Source organism: Anser cygnoides, chromosome 5, assembly GCF_040182565.1.
Source record: "Anser cygnoides isolate HZ-2024a breed goose chromosome 5, Taihu_goose_T2T_genome, whole genome shotgun sequence".
Classification (NCBI taxonomy): Eukaryota; Metazoa; Chordata; class Aves; order Anseriformes; family Anatidae; genus Anser; species Anser cygnoides.
Window position 1 is genome coordinate 36,616,779 of NC_089877.1, and position 14,768 is coordinate 36,631,546.

The 14,768-nt window shown below is 70.4% G+C and overlaps 2 protein-coding genes across 3 annotated transcripts; both read right to left on the minus strand.

The window, feature by feature from the left end:
* Positions 1–2,608: 2,608 nt before the first annotated feature.
* CD6 (CD6 molecule) lies at positions 2,609–7,922 on the minus strand. Of its 2 annotated transcripts, XM_048053050.2 has the most exons (13): positions 7,766–7,922; positions 6,028–6,099; positions 5,627–5,953; positions 5,207–5,515; positions 4,819–5,118; positions 4,662–4,730; positions 4,392–4,532; positions 4,188–4,307; positions 4,000–4,110; positions 3,829–3,924; positions 3,511–3,714; positions 2,978–3,142; positions 2,609–2,896 (listed from the first exon to the last, which is right to left on the minus strand). In XM_048053050.2, exons 1-13 carry the CDS (start codon positions 7,818–7,820, stop codon positions 2,808–2,810), a joined length of 2,058 nt encoding a protein of 685 aa, XP_047909007.2. In that variant the 5' UTR covers positions 7,821–7,922; the 3' UTR covers positions 2,609–2,807. The 2 variants fall into 2 exon arrangements, with proteins under 2 accessions (XP_047909007.2, XP_047909008.2); XM_048053051.2 differs by lacking the exon at positions 4,000–4,110.
* A 652-nt stretch (positions 7,923–8,574) lies between these two features.
* Positions 8,575–13,959, minus strand: TMEM132A (transmembrane protein 132A). Its single transcript, XM_066997865.1, is given in 12 exon segments — positions 8,575–9,812; positions 9,814–10,143; positions 10,219–10,410; positions 10,509–10,785; positions 11,053–11,255; positions 11,336–11,479; positions 11,554–11,746; positions 11,995–12,141; positions 12,239–12,588; positions 12,671–12,916; positions 12,989–13,203; positions 13,787–13,959. Coding segments are annotated over 12 exon segments (3,144 nt in total). The 5' UTR covers positions 13,848–13,959; the 3' UTR covers positions 8,575–9,026.
* Between the last annotated feature and the right edge of the window lie 809 nt (positions 13,960–14,768).

The window sequence follows — 14,768 nt, forward strand, 5'->3', positions numbered from 1 at the left end:
TACTCATCCCAACCCATCCTATCCCATCCCATCCATGTTCCCATCTCATTCCTATCCCACCCCATCCCAATCCCCATCACCATCCCCAGCAAGGGTTCCCCTGTCAGCCCCCCCCCAACTCCTCGGTGGGGTGAATGTGCCCAGTACTGGGGGGTGAGGAGGACCCCAGCTCTCCCTCGGGCCCCCACAAAGCTGCGGGCAGTGTGGCCGAGCCAGACCCTGGGGTCCTGGAGCTGGCACCCAAAGGGAAGCTGGGGGGTCCTGGGTGTTCCCAAGTGCCTGGAGCTGCACCCACTGGTCAAAACTGGCCTCAGCTGCAGCTCAGAGCCATTTCGGGAGCCCACACCCTGGATTTCAGCAGAGTAAACCAGTGGTGGCCACTAAACCCAACAGCCCGGGTGCTCAGAGGGGCCGGATCCCACCCTCGCTGCAGCGGGGAGCCCTGCGGCCGCTCTCACGAGGCACCGCTTCCTGCCACAACTAGCCGCCCCGTGCCGGGGGCTGCCTCCCTCGTCCGTCCGGGCTCGCTTCGCCTCTGCACCGACAGCCTCACCGTCGCCTGTGGTCGCCGGTCGGGGCGAGCACCGCTGCACCGGGGCAGGAAACGTGCAGCGCCGAGCCCGGCCGAGCCGCACCGCGCCGCATCACCGTGTGCCTGGAGCACCCTGACGCTGGCACCAGCCCTGCTTGTCCCTCTTGCAGGCGTCCTGGGGACACCGCGTGTCCCTGCGAGGCACGTTGGTGCCAGTGGTGACAGACAGGGGATGGGAGAGGCGCTGATTGATTGCGCCCTAATTAATTCCCCTGAATCCAGGTCATGCATGCTGACGAAGGTTTGCCATTGACCCGATGGTATTCTTGATAAGCGGCGGTGCCGTGGGGCCAGCGAGAGCTCCACTGCCACCTCCTGCTGTGCCCCGTGGCCACTCAACGCTCCATGGCCCCAGGGTGCCCTGCTCCTGTGGGGCTTCCCCCACCCCAAGACCCCTCTCCAGCCCCAGCCCCAGAGTGGGGCCTCGGCTCCCCTGGGAGTTTCCTGCCTCCGAGCTGCCTCTGGGCTGAAGATGTTCCATGACTCAAGAGGAAGCGGCCGCAGGTTGCCGCGCAGAGAGGCTCGGAGCAGGCGGGCGATGCTCTGAGCCCTGCTCCGCGCTCAGCTCACGGCCGCGGGGTCCCCTTGGCCAGGTGGGGACCCCCAGCTCCTCCTGAGCTCGGACAGCATCGGGTTTTCTCCCTGTCCCCATGGGCTGGAAGGGGAAGGCACGGCCGTGGTGGGAGCAGGGGCCAGCCTGGACGGCTGCTCCATGTGCGTTTCTGGAGAAGGATGTGTGCAAGGAGGGCTTTGCCCCATTTTTGACCCCTCCTGTTTCCTTTAGAGTAAAAAAGGGTGAACTCGCGCTGCTATGCACCGCGGATCTTTCCATGGTTACCACGGGCTTTCAAAAGACTAAGCAACGTTTTGGCTTGATGGAAAATAACCATTTCAGCAAATTCCCCCCCGACACCATGCCGGGGATGCCCATCGCTGCCCTTGGCCATGTTCCCGCGTGCATTCAGCTGCCCCGGTCCTGGCTCTTCAGCCGGGTTTCACCAACTGGAAAGCCAAATGCTCTCTGCCACTCTCCGAGCCAGCCCCAGCGGCACCCATAACCCCAGCCGCCCTCACAGGGAGGCCGGGGAGGCCTCGTGCCACATCCCCGAGGGTGCCGAACCGGGCGGATGCGGGCGCTGGGGTCCAGCCCTCCCTTCCTCCAGAGGAGCTGCAGCTCTCAGCATCCCCGCAAGCTGCCGGCAGCGCGAGCCAGCTCGGCACCATCCGTGTGCTGCGGCAGCTGACAGCTGTAATATCTTTCTGGAGGGGCCGGGGGAGAGCGATGGGACGTGCTGATGTGCTCCCTGCCCGTGAGAAGCCTGCTGATGGGCAGGAGCAGCCTGCTGGCTGCCAGCACACCGCCGTTGCACTGGTGGTGGTGAAAGCGGCACTGCCGAGCACCCAGTGCTGTCACACGGCTGCACGAATGTCCCCGGCCGATGGCATCCGCGCGGCGCAGCGGCTCACAAATCGCAGACCAGGCCCCACGTCCCTGCCCCAGGCACCCCACGGGCACCGCGTGCCACAGCGGGTGCTGCTCCCGGCCCCGCTCTCGCCTCTCGTCTCCTCTGCCCTTTGTCTGGGGCTTTGTTGCTATTTTGGTGCTTCCTCCGTTGTTGCGGCATGGCCCCTTTGTTCTGGGCTGCCAGAGCCGCTCGGCTCGGTAAACAGCTGAAGGATGTGGCGGGGGGCAAATTTTCCACTGCGGCAGGTCGGAGCCCCAGGCAGCGTCAGGGAGCTTGGCTTCCCCGTGAAGGAGCACGTGGTGAGGGCGGGCGTTTGGGGTGCTTGGGGCCCCCACTGCGATCACTGGGTGCTGCCTGTGGGCTGGGCTGGCTACGGTGGCCAGCACATCCCTGAGAGGGTGGCCCAGGATGGGGAGGACCGAGGGCTGGGGAGGGGAGCTCTGCCACAGGGTGTTGGGGACAGCAGCCCCCGGGAACATCTGGAGACCCAGCCTCACTGCGGGGCCGCTGAGCAGCCGTCCCCGTGGCCCAGGGACACGGTGACAAGCTGGGAAAAGCTTTTAATGGAAGCACGTAGCCTGGCACAGCCTGCACCGAGCATCCCCCCGGGAGCCCCTGCGCCTCTGCCCGTGCCCCAACACGGAGGAGGCAGACGGAGAAGTCCCAAGGAGATGTAAACAGCGTGGCCGCGAGTCCTCCACAGCGCCCGCAGCCCCCTTCCCACCGCCCGGTGCTGCCCATCCCCATCCTCAGCAGCCAGAGCTCTGGATGTCATCGTAGTCGCTGCTCTCAGAGGAGTTGGGGTCCTGCGCCGGGGGGCAGGATGGAGCCGGCCAGCCTGCAGGGATGAGCCCGTCAGGCAGAGCGGGGCCATGGGGGGAGGCTGGGGGCAGGAGCCCCGCCAGCACGGGGTCCTCACCGTGGTGTGGGGATGGGTACCCTGGCGGCTCTGTGCCCTGCACGTTCTCATACCACTCCCCCGAGGAGGTGCTGGAGCTGTCTGCAGGGTCGGTGGCTGCTGGAGGAACCTGTACCTGGGGCTGGGCGAGCGCTGGATCGGGCAGGCAGGGCATGGCCGGGGGCACTGGGGGAGGCAGGGGCTCACACTGGCACCTCCCATCCCTGCTGCCACCCCCCCCAGCACCCATGTGGCCCTTCCCAGGACTGTCCCCATCCTTGATCCCATCCTTGGGGTCTCACCATCCCCCCCACCCCTGGGGCTGTCCCCATCCCCATTCCCCCTTGGGGTCTCACCTCCCCATTCCCATCCCTGTCTCACCATCCCCATTCCCATCCCCAACATCCCCATCATCCCAATTCCCATCTCTGGGGGGGGTCTCACCCCCCATTCCCATCCCTGGGGGGGGGTCTCACCTCCCCATTCCCACCCCGGGGGCTGTCCCCATCCCTGCTGCCGTCCCCGTCCCCTCGCAGCCCGCTGCCCGTGCTCACCGGTGCATGGCTGTAGGGTGCAGCCAGGGGCTGTGGGTGCTGCCTGCTGGGGGGGGCTGTAGGCCGGGGGCTGCGGGCAGGGCCAGGCATGCAGGGGGGGCGCGCTCTCGTTGCAGTAGGGCTCCATGGAGGAGGAAGAGGAGGAGGAGGAGGACAAGCTGTTTGCCCTGCCCCACGGTGGGGAACACAGCGTCGTCGCTGGCACTGCAAGGCATGGGCCATACGTCACCCGGGGATCGGGGCCGCAGCGCTCGCTTGCCCGCCCGTGGGCAGGCAGACGGACGGTGCCGCGGGACAGAGGGACGGGGGCTGGCACACCTTCTGCAGGGAACGGCTCCATCCCGTCCTGGTTGGGCACCAACAGGTGCAGCTGCTCGCCCGGCTGCTGCTCGCCCGGCCGTCGGCGCAGCGAGTCTGCGGGAGAGCAGGGGGGGACCCGGTCAGCGGGGGGGACCCGGGGTGGCAGGGTGCTGCTGCGGGGGGGCTCACTGTAGAAGGTGGAGAGGGCCACGGGCGGCTTGCTGCTGAAGTCGTAGTGTTCGTAGTCGGAGTCAGAGGAGTCAGAGCCCTTGGCAGCGGGAAGGGTCACGGGCGAAGGGGCTGTGGGGCGAGATGGGGCTGATGGGGGCTAACGGGGGTTAACGGGGGCCAACGGGGCAGGTGGCCGCCAGACCCACCTGGTTCCTTGGGGAGGCTGGGGGGCATCTCCCTGTAGTTCTTGCAGGTCCCAGAGGGCACGTCGGGGCCCTGGGTGCTGTTGGTCACCAGGACCGGCCCAGGGGGGCACACGGTGAGGGCTGCGGGGACAGAGGGGGTGCTTGGGATGCAGCTGGAGGGCGTCGCCCGTCTGCAGCCCCCGCACCCTTGGGGGTGCTCCTTACCACTCCTCTTCCTCAGCCTCAGCAGAGCGGTGGTGAAGGCCAGCAGGGTGAGCAGGAGCAGTGCCGCCAGGACCAGGCATGGGATGAAGAGGGGCATGTGCAGGAGGGACTGCGTGTCCCCAGCCACAGAGCCCTCCTCAGCTGGGGCAGAGAACGGACACAGGCTGTGATGCCCACAATGCCCTCCCACCCCACGGCTCCCCCCCAGAAAGGGGGAAGGCTGCAGCCCCATTAAACCCCCCCCCCCGACCCACGGTGTGGGGAACTCACTGCTGAGCACCGTGATGCTGCTCGGTGTCACCGTCACTGTCGGGGCTGGTGTCTGCAAGCCCTGGGAGCCTGCAGGAGGGGAGGGGAGAGGCTGCAGCCCCCCTGCTGGGGCGGTCACCAGCAGGGACCCCACCCTGCAGCGCCGGGGGTCCCGTACCGTTGCAGACCACGCCGGCCGCGCGGGACTGATGGCAAGGCGCCGACTTGTTGTAGGTCCAGCGGCAGTGCGCCAGCGAGGGCTGCCAGCTCGAGCACACGTAGAGCATCTTGGTGGGCAGTGTGTGGTGGAAGGACGGCCTCTCCAGGGGCTCCCCGCAGCCCAGCGTGTGGCACAGCATGCCTGCCTCCACCTGGTACCAGGAGTTGTCGCACACCGTGCTCCACGTCCCACGGAAAAACACCTCCACGCGCCCCGCGCAGCCGTCACGGCCCCCGGAGAGCCGCCACTCCTGGTGCTCTGCGGGGAGGGGGCACAGTGGGGGCGTCTGCCCGGGGCTGCCCCCATCCCCCGGGGTGCGTGGCCGCAGCACGGCACGGGGACCCACCGGAGCACACCACGCCGGCGTCCTCTTTGTGATGGCAGTCGTGCTCGCCCGTGGCCGGGCACTCCCAGAGCCGCTGCTCGTGCCCGCCGCAGCTCACCTCGTCCCGCAGGATGGGCCCCAGGCCCCTGCCGAAGGAGGCGTCGCCGCGGGCGTGCAGGGCCCAGCCGCAGCCCAGCTGCCGGCACACCACCGCGGCGTCGGCCAGGTCCCAGCCGTCGTCGCACACCGTGCCCCAGACGCCCGCCTGCCGCAGCTCCACGCGGCCCTCGCAGCGGCTCTGGCCGCCCGCCAGCCGCAGTGCTGGGGCACCTGTCGGGATGGAGGGGCGCTGCTGGCACCTCCAGGAGCCCCCACGTGCCGGGAGGGTGCGGTGGTGGCCACCGGCTCGTCCTGGCACCAGTATGCCCTGGTGGCTCTTACCCGTGCAGGTGATGTGAGCCGGCCCCGCGGCGCAGCAGCCTGGCTCGGTGGCCAAGCGCAGCCAGCACGGCTCCAGCCCCCAGCCGCTGCAGTTGGCCATGACCACGGGGCAGCCATCGGTGCTGTCCCCTTCCCCCGGCAGGCTCGGCAGCGTGGCGTCCTCCTCGGTATCCCCGCAGTGCAGGTGGCGGCAGAGCTCCTGGGAGGCTGCGGCGTGCCAGGACCGCCGGCACACGGGCAGCCAGCGGCCCCCCTGCAGCACCTGCACCGTGCCCTCGCAGCGGTCGCTGCTGCCATCCAGGCGCAGCACGGCCTCGCCGGGGGGACCTGCGGACAGCATGGGTGGAGGGCGCCGGAGGGGCCCTGGTTCTGGCTGCCCCCCCCAGGAGACCCGCTCTCACCTGGTTCCACTGAAGCGTTCCCAGCCGCGCCGCTCTTTGCCCTGGTGGGGGCCCCCCTTGGCTCCGCTGGGGCTGTGTGGAGGGGTCAGAGGTTTGGGGCTGAGCTCCGGGAGCCCCCGGCCCTGTCCTCCCACCCCGTGCCCTCGCCCCAGCCGTGTCCCCACCACGGGCGCCGGGCAGGAGGCGGCCAGGGAGATGCAGTTGAAAGATGGCATGGACGGACGGCTGTGCCGACAGACAGACACACAGCCAGAGCCACCACACCCCTGGCCATGATGTGCCCCCACGTCCACCACCGACGTCCCCCATTCACCCTCAAAGCCACCAGGCTGCCCGAGCCCCATGTGGGGACACCTGGAGAGGGTGCGAGGGTGTACGCCTCGGCCCCCCAGCAAGTGGAGTCGTGCTGGGGAAGGATGCACAAAATGGCACCTAGAGGCTGCCACAAAATGGGGGCCCGGAGAGGCCCATGCAGGAATGTCTCTCGCGCTCCTAAAGCCCAACCTCTGCGGCTACACATCAGCCTCCCAGTGTCGGGGGACACGACCCAGGGCTGCTTTGGGGAGCTCCCAGCATAGCCCCCGCTGCCCAGCCAGGCCCAGCCGGGGCTTTTGGTGTTGCCTGGATGTCGCCACCGGGGTGGCTGCAGGCAGAAGGCTGCGAGGGCAAAGCTGCTGCGTGCAAGGCACTGTGCACATGCTGCTGGCAAAATCTGTTCCGCCTCCGCTGTAACGGGCTGCAAGCTCGCAGCCTCAGGCCTCGCTCCTCAGCTCAGGAAGAGGAGCAGCTATTGCAGAGATGGTTTCTTACAAAAACAAGGGCACTTTTTTGCAGCGCATCAGCCTGCGGTGGTGGTAAAGCCTGCTTTCACCTTCGCTCAGCGATACTCCACAGGAAACAACACGCTTCATTCCCATCATCTGCGAAACAACAGTCTTGTGCAAAAAACAGTTTTCCCTGCGAGCTGGGCACGGCTCAGGCTGCTGCTCCACGGGGAACCCAGCCCGTAGCCCCTGGATGTGGCAGGACGGGGGCAGTGGGAGCCGTCAGCTGGAGCGCGGACACTGATGATCAGTCACAGATCAACCGGCAGCAGGGCTGGCAGCTGCTTCTGTCAGCCATTTCAGGTGTGAAACCACCCTGAACCCTACTGGAGCTCAAAATCTGCTCCAAAAGTGGTGGTGGGTGATGGGATAGGGTAGGATGGGATCCTTTGGGCTCGTGCCTGCAGGGAATGGGCATGCCGATGGCAAAGCATTTCACCTACCTGACAGCACTGGGGGGACACAAGAGGGAGCCTGGGGGTCCCTGCAGCAGGGAAGAGCAGAGGAAGCATCCTCGAGCCAAGAAGCAGAGGGGTGAGCCCCGCCACTGCACCTTGGGGGCTGCTGAGGTGCACAGGCGCCCATAAAATCGCTGGAGAAATATTTTGGGGAGCAGTGCAGCAGCCATGCAGCCCCTTGCCAGAGCGGGTCGGGGTCATGGCCACGCCATCCTCTGCTCGGGGGGAGCAGGGACAGGACAGCCCAGGGAGCTCCTTTGGGGTTCCCGAGCTCAACGGCCCCCAAGCAGGGATGCAGCAAGGCGAGGTGACGGTTGGACCCTGCTGACCACCTCATGGAGGGAAAGGAGGCCACATCTGCAGAGCATCCTCGCTCCACACCGAACCCGAAGCGATGCTGGTGACATCCCTGGCACGCAGAGGAGGCTGGGGGAGAGGCCGGGGACGGCGCCATACCTGGTCCGGGAGCCGCGGCACAGAGAGCCGCCACGAGCAGGCACAGCACCTCCATCCTCACCGGCTGCCGGGCAGCCCCATGGCGCTCCCCCCTTCCCACTGCCGTGCTCAGCGCCGGGGACGTGGCTGGGACGTGGCCCCGTGCCGCCGCTCGCTCCGTGTCTGGCTGAGGTGTGCAGGAAGCCAGCCCAGCACCCCGGGGCTGAGTGTGGGGGTGGCTCCATCCTGCCACAGCAAACCACTGCGCGCCCCGGGGGAAGCGGCACCCCGGGGGCAGACGGAGGTGGCCCTCGCTCGGGGACCACGCCACGTGCTCTCAGGGTCCCCACCGTGCTTCGGGAGCAGCTCAAGGCACTGCGGGACCTTGCGGTGCCACACTGCATCGCGCTCGGGACCCCCAGGATGAGGGTCTTGTGGGAGCCACGCTGCACAGCTCCCAACATCCCCACGTTCCAGGGACCTGGGCTGGGCAGCACAGGGCGAGTGGGGTCCCCCCAGGCTCTGGGAGCTCCCTGGAGTGAAAGAGCTCCACGTGAGGCTCCCTCCTCCTCCACCATTTTCTGGGGGTGAGGCCGTGGGCAGGCACCCACGGGTGTCAGAGCTTCACCCCCCCCCTCACCCGCAGCCCTTCACCCCCCACTCTGAGCCACTGGGCTTGGAAGGAGAGGAGCCGGAGAAGGCGAACGGCCCTGTGGCTGTCCTCACAGCCCCGCTGTGCCTGGCGGAGCCCGGCCGTGCCGGCAGCACCACGGCACCCCCAGCACCCAGCCCCTGCCTGCTGCAGCAACACCACGGCACGGGAGCCGCTCCGCTTTTTTAAATATTTTATTTTTGTAACAACGTCAGAATTAAAAATCTTCCATAAATAACAGGCCCCCGCAGCGGCCCCATCCCACAGCGTTATGGATACAAAACGGACGTGTGGCCGGGGGGAGAGGGGGCGTGGGGCACTCCCCGGGTCGGACCACAGGACTCATCATCAGCACTATGAACACAACGTCGCAATGAGACCCACAGCAAGGGGGGGACCGCCGCAGCCTCCCCGCGCCCTCCGGCACCACGGCGGCCCCCCAGGAGGGATGCTGCGGGGCGGGCGGCTGCCACCCCAACAGCCTGTGGGGCCAGGCCCTCCAGTGTCCCTGCCGGGGCAGGGCTCAGGCCACCAGGAGGGACGAGGACAGGGAGGAGGCCAGTCCCATACAGGTGCCCCTGGGGCAGTGCCAGCTCGGGGAGGGGGGGTGGGCAGGAGCTGCCCCCGGGGTCAGGAGCTGCCCCGGATCCTCTCCATGTAGCTCCTGAGCTCCTCCGGGTCCCGCAGCCCCATGTCCTCGCACACCCAGCGGATGTCGTCCTCGCTGGCCACGAGGATGGACTGGACGTTGGGGGCGGGCTGGGGGGGCTCCTCGGGGGCACGGGGGGGCGCGAAGGTGACAAACTCCACGCGCTTCCGCCGGCCGCCCCCTGGCGCAGCCCCCTCCTTGCGGGCCAGGGGGGTGCCGGGTGGCGGCGGGGCACCGGGGGGAGGCCCCCCGTCGGGCGCCTGGGGGTCCCCGCAGCAGCAGCGCCCGGCCTCCGTGCCCACCTGGGGGGGCGGCGGGGCAGGGGGCTCCGGCTGCTGGCGGTCCAGCTGCCGGCTCAGCTCCTCCTGGTCGGTGCCCAGCCAGACCCAGTTGTGGGGCTGGGGGGCCGAGGGGGCCGCACCGGCGTCGGGGGGCTCCTTCTGCTGGTAGCGCAGCACGAAGAAGATGCAGTTGACGAGGAAGATGAAGATGGCCAGGCAGAAGACGCCCAACAGGACGTACATGCCGATCTCCAGGTCAGTCACCCGTGCCGGGGCCTTCACCATCTCCTCTTCCTCCTCCTCCTCCTCCTCCCTGCCAGCACGGCCGCGGACTTCCTCCCCCTGCTCCTCCTCCTCCTCAGAGGAAGACCCCAGCCCCTGCAGCTTGGTGGAGGCCGGTCCCACGCCGCCGGGGTTCCTCCTGCGGGGCTCACCGGCCGCCGTCACCGCCTCCCCCGACATGGCCCCCTCGGCCCGCGGGAAGGGGGGCAGGGGGCCGGGGGCTGCCGGGGGGGGCCCCACGCCGGGCAGCCCCCACCTCCAGCCAGGCAGAACCGGTGGCCAGAGCGGCCGCCCGGTGCCGGCCGCGGCGGCAGGCGTCCGGGGGGTGCAGGCTGAGCTGCAGCAGGGCCCCCCGCCCCGGCCCCTCTGCCAGCACCCGTGGGCGCCAGGCAGGGGCCCCGGGCAAGCCCCCCGTGACGGTGACCACGGCAGGGTCCAGCGAGGCCACGGCCAGCGCCACATCCTGCCAGCCGTACAGCTCCAGCGGGGCCAGCGTGCCGTCGGAGAAGGACAGCCACACGGACAGCGTTGCCTCCTGCCAGGACGCCGGGGATGACACCAGGGCTCAGGGCACCGCGAGCACCCACACACCTCCCCGCAGCCCCCTCACCTGCTTGGGGGCCCGCAGCGTGGTCATCCCCTGGCAGGTGGCCGTGACCACGCCGGGGTGGCCCGGCTCCGTCCGCAGCGCCAGCGCCAGCCCCGCCACCACCTGGGCACGCAGCTCTGTCACCGTCACCTTCTCCTCTGACACCACCAGCATCTGCTCGCCCAGGATGGAGTCCGAGACAGGGGAGCGGACCTGGGGGCACAGGGGGCACCTCGTCAGGCCCCTTCCCAGCCCCAGCACTGCCACCCCTCCAGCCCCACGCCTCCCTGAACGGCGCACCCCGAGCCTACCTCCACAGAGGTGACGCCGGGCTCCCGGCCGACCACCACGGTGTCCCCCTCCAGCGACGCCACACGGGGGTCCTGCACACGTGCCCGGCCAGCCACCAGGTGGGTGACATCCAGGAGCCACTCGGGGCCAGGCAGGTAGGAGAGGTGACGGCCACCGTCCCGTGGGTGCGCCACGAAGTGCGCCAGGAACCGCACTGACGTGCGCTGGTACTGGGGCCGGCAACCCCGCGCCCGCCGCTCAGCCTCCTCCCCGGGCTCATCCGCCTCCCCGTCAGCACTGGGGACAAAGGGATATGTCCGTCGCTAGCCCTGCAGGGCTCTGTGGGGCAGGGGGCATGCCGTGGGGTGGGGCAGGAGGACGTGGCATGAGCGCCAGGGGGCTCAGCACGGCAGGGATGTGTCCCAAGTGCCTTGGGGCTTAGTGGGGCAGGGACGTGCAGCACGAGTGCCGTGGGGCTCAGCACCTCCTCCTGCTTCCAGCTCCCTCCTGGCCCACGCCACGGCGGTGGCTGGTGGCAGCGGTTTGGCGCTGGGACCATCTCACCTCTCAGTGGCACCAGGCAGGCGCCAGCCCCGCACCTGCTCCAGGGTGGTGTCACCGAGCTGGATGCGGAGCGGCAGCAGCGGGGCCCAGACGGTGAAGAGCAGAGAGGCGTGCAGGCGGCGTGACCAGAAGTCCACCCGTGCCCCCCGTGCCCCCCGGCTCTCCTTGCCCCCCACGAACACTGCGTCGCAGCTGTCTGCCACCTGGGGGGGGGAGACACAGAGGGGTAGGGGGCTGGCAGCCCCCCGGGAGGGAGTTCCAGGGGGGCCGGGACCCCACTCACCTGCAGCACCTGCTTGTCAGCCGACTCGCAGCCCAGCGGCTCGGTGACCTCGGCCACGCCGCCCCCCGCCTCCACCGTCACCAGCGTCACCGGCACAGCGCGGGGGACGCCGGTCAGGGGCGCCGTGTTCACCAGCTCCAGCTCCTGCGGGCAGAGCGGGGCTGAGAGCGCAGCACAGCAGGGAGGCCGGGGGGGATGGGCACCGGGGGGGCACCCACCTGCACCAAGGGGACGAGGGCGCGCACGTCCCGCTCCGACACCTGCACCTCCCACACCAGCTTGTCCTTCTGCGCCTCAGGGTCCTGGCCGGGGTACTCCACCTGCCAGGTGAGGGGCCGCGCCGGCGCCAGCCCCCCTGTCCCATTCTCCACTGCCAGGTCCAGGTGCAGGAACTCGACCGCCTCCGATGCCCTGCAAAGTCATGTCCCGGGCTGGGAGCTACTGGGATGCGGCCACCCACAACCCCAACTGGGATCTACTGGGATGGAGCTGTCCTGCAACCTATGACTTGAATGGGGGCTATCCCACAGCCCCAGTCCCCCTGTTGGGCCATACTGGGATGGGAGCAGTGCAACGCACAGGTCCCCGTGCCCCAGCAGGGCCATACTGGGCTACACTGGGCGCCATGCAGAAGCTCCCTCTGGCACTGCTGCCCCTACCTCCAGTCCCCACGGGCGTCCCCGCTCCGCCGGCACGTCACCACGGCCGTCCAGTGCTTGGGGCCGCGGGTGCGCTCCAGCTGGACTGCCCAGGCGGGGTCCACGGGTCGGGCTGCCACCACCAGCAGCCCCTTCTTGGCCTTGATCCTGGGGGACAAGGTGTGTGGGGGGGACACGGGACGCGTCACGCTGTGGCCCCCCCGGCCCCTGCCTCCCGCTCCCATCCCCACACCCGGGGTCTCACCGCAGCGTCAGCTGCTGGGCGGTGAAGTTGTGCCGCAGGGCGAGGGTGGCGGCAAAGCGCTGCCCGGGGCGCAGCGTGGCGTCGGGGACGCGCAGCAGCACCCGCTCGTCCAGCCGCACCTCCTGCCGCCGTGCCGGCGCCGCCACGCGCAGTTCCAGCGGCCCCAGGTACCGCGGGGCCTCCCGTGGCCCCGCGTCCCCCCCCCGGCCCCCTGCGCGGCCGCATGCCCCTGGCCCCACCACGCCATAGTGCAGCTCGGCCGGCTCCAGGGGGGCGCGCGGGGCAGGGGCGGCCGGGGAGAACCAGCGGGGGGGGATCTCCAGCTCCACCACGCAGACGCCCAGAGGAGCCTGGGGGGGATACAGAGACAGCAGGCTCAGAGGAAGGGGGGAGCCAAAGTGGGGTCCCCCAGCCCCAGTGGGCAGCACCAACCTGCAGGCGGCAGGCGCCCCGTGCCACCCGGCCACGGTGGTGGGCATGGAGGGTGACGCAGGGCAAGTCCCGCTCCCCGGGGTGCTCCCGCTCCCCGCGCCGGTCCCGCTGCCCGGGCAGCCAGTCGGGGCCCCGCAGGTGGAAGAGGACGCGGGCAAAGGGCTCGTCTGGGGACACGGCGCTCTCCAGGGACACGGCGCGGACAGCCCAGCCGTCCTTCTCCGGGGGGCTCTCAGTGGGCACCTCCTGGAACAGATGGGGATGCTGGCGGGATCCCGGCGGCCCCGGGGCCGGGGGGGGCCGGGGGGGTGGCGTTACCTGCCGGGTGGTGAAGGGTGGGTAGGACGCCCGGAGCAGCGGCTGGGCGCCGGAGCCGTGTGGCAGCAGCAGGAAGGTCTCGGTGCGGGCACGCAGGGAGGTGTTGGCGGGCAGGTCCCCGTCCGCCCGCTGCAGCCGGTAGTGCTCGGGCACGGCCAGCACCTCCAGCTCCGCCGGCAGGAACACGGGCTCCGGGGGGGCCCAGTCGCCGCTCGCTGCGGGGACGGGGACCGCTGTCACCGGCCTCGGGGGGGACGGGGGGGGCACGGGGGCCGCAGCCCCTACCCCAGTGCTTCGCTCTGGGGCACGCAGGGAGACGAGCCGGTGCCGCCCCCCGGGGGTGCCCCGGTGTGGGGGGCCCGAGGGGTCCCCGCTCCCACGGGTGCTGGGTGCCGAGGGGGGGTGTCGCTGGTCCCGGCCCCAACCCCCCGGGGCTGGGGGAGCGCCGCGGGGAGCTGGGTCCCGCAGGGTCGGATCCAGGCGGGGGGCAGCCGGAGCCCGGGGGTCGCACGGGGCCGGTCCCAGCCGGAGCCCGGGGAATCCGGTCAGAAGGGGCGGGGGGGGCACCGCGGGGATCGCGGGGGATCCGCTGTGCGCGGGGGAATCCCCGCTGGATCCCGGTGCGGCGCGGGGAGCGGATTCCCGGCGGCTCCCAGGAGGGAGCAGATGCCGGGGGGCGCGGATCCCGGGCTGCCGGTGCCGGTACCGCTACCGGTGCCCGGTGCCGGTGCCGGTGCCCGGTGCCGGTGCCCCCGGTGCCCGGTGCCCGGTGCCCGGTGCCGACGCGGCCGCGCTCACCTGATGCCCCGAGCAGGGCGGCGGCCAGCAGCGCCAGGCGGGCCCCCGGGGCCGGGGCCATGGCCGGTACCGGGGCCGGTACCGGGGCCGGGAGGGCTCCGCGGCGCGTCCGTGCGAGCGGCGCCGCCGCTGCCGTCCCTCCGCCTCCGTGCCCAGACAATGGGGCCGGGGCGGGACCGGCACCGGCGCCGCCTCGCCCCGCCGGGTCCTAAACTCCCGGCCCCGGACCCCGCGCCGGGGTGCGCAGCGCCGGGCGCACCGGGACCCCCGGCGGGCGGGGCGGCCGGGGGCGCTGGGGGGGACCGGGAGGGGTGGGGGCCACTGCGGGGGACTGGGGACACTGGGACGGACTGGGAGGGATGGGGGACGCTGGTGGGACTAGGCACGCTGGAAGAAAAGGGGGCACTGAAAGGTCTGGGGACACTGGGGGTACCGGGAGGGACTGGAGGCACTGGAGGGACTGAGGACACTGAGGGTGCTGACGACACTGGAAGAACTGGGGGCACTGGAAGAACTGGGGACACTGGGGGGTACTGGGCACACTGAGTGGAATGGGAAGGGCTGAGGGGACTGGGGGGACTGGGGGCACTGGAGGGACTGGGGGCACTGGAAGAACTAGGAACACTGGAGGGACTAGGAGCACTGGGGGGGACTGGAAGCACTGGAGTGGCTGGGGACACCGAGGGCACTGGGAGAGCTGGGGACACGGGGCGCAAGCATGGCCAGGCAGGGGGCCCAGGGGGCCCAGCAACCAGGCACAGGGCAGGGACGGCCAGAGGGCAACGGGGCCGGCTCCTGGCACGGATATGCCCCTGCTCCCCCACCTCAGCAAACAGATGGGGACAGCGCACGCTGGCCCAGCGCGTCCCCGCCTGCCACCGTCCCCGGCGTCCTCTGTGTCCCCCCCAGGACCGAGGCACCTGCACCCTGAGCACCCCGTGGCGCTCACCCCTTCCCCACGGGGTCGGCCAGGCAGCACAAG

Bases quoted from the DNA above. Each gene is read 5' to 3' on its own strand.
- CD6 (XM_048053050.2), bottom strand. From the start codon at position 7,820: ATGGAGGTGCTGTGCCTGCTCGTGGCGGCTCTCTGTGCCGCGGCTCCC. The intron at 5,516-5,626 runs GTAAGAGCCACC...CCATCCCGACAG, and splicing joins GGCTCACATCACCTGCACGG to GTGCCCCAGCACTGCGGCTG. The intron at 4,111-4,187 runs GTGGGTCTGGCG...CTCGCCCCACAG, and splicing joins CAGCCTCCCCAAGGAACCAG to CCCCTTCGCCCGTGACCCTT.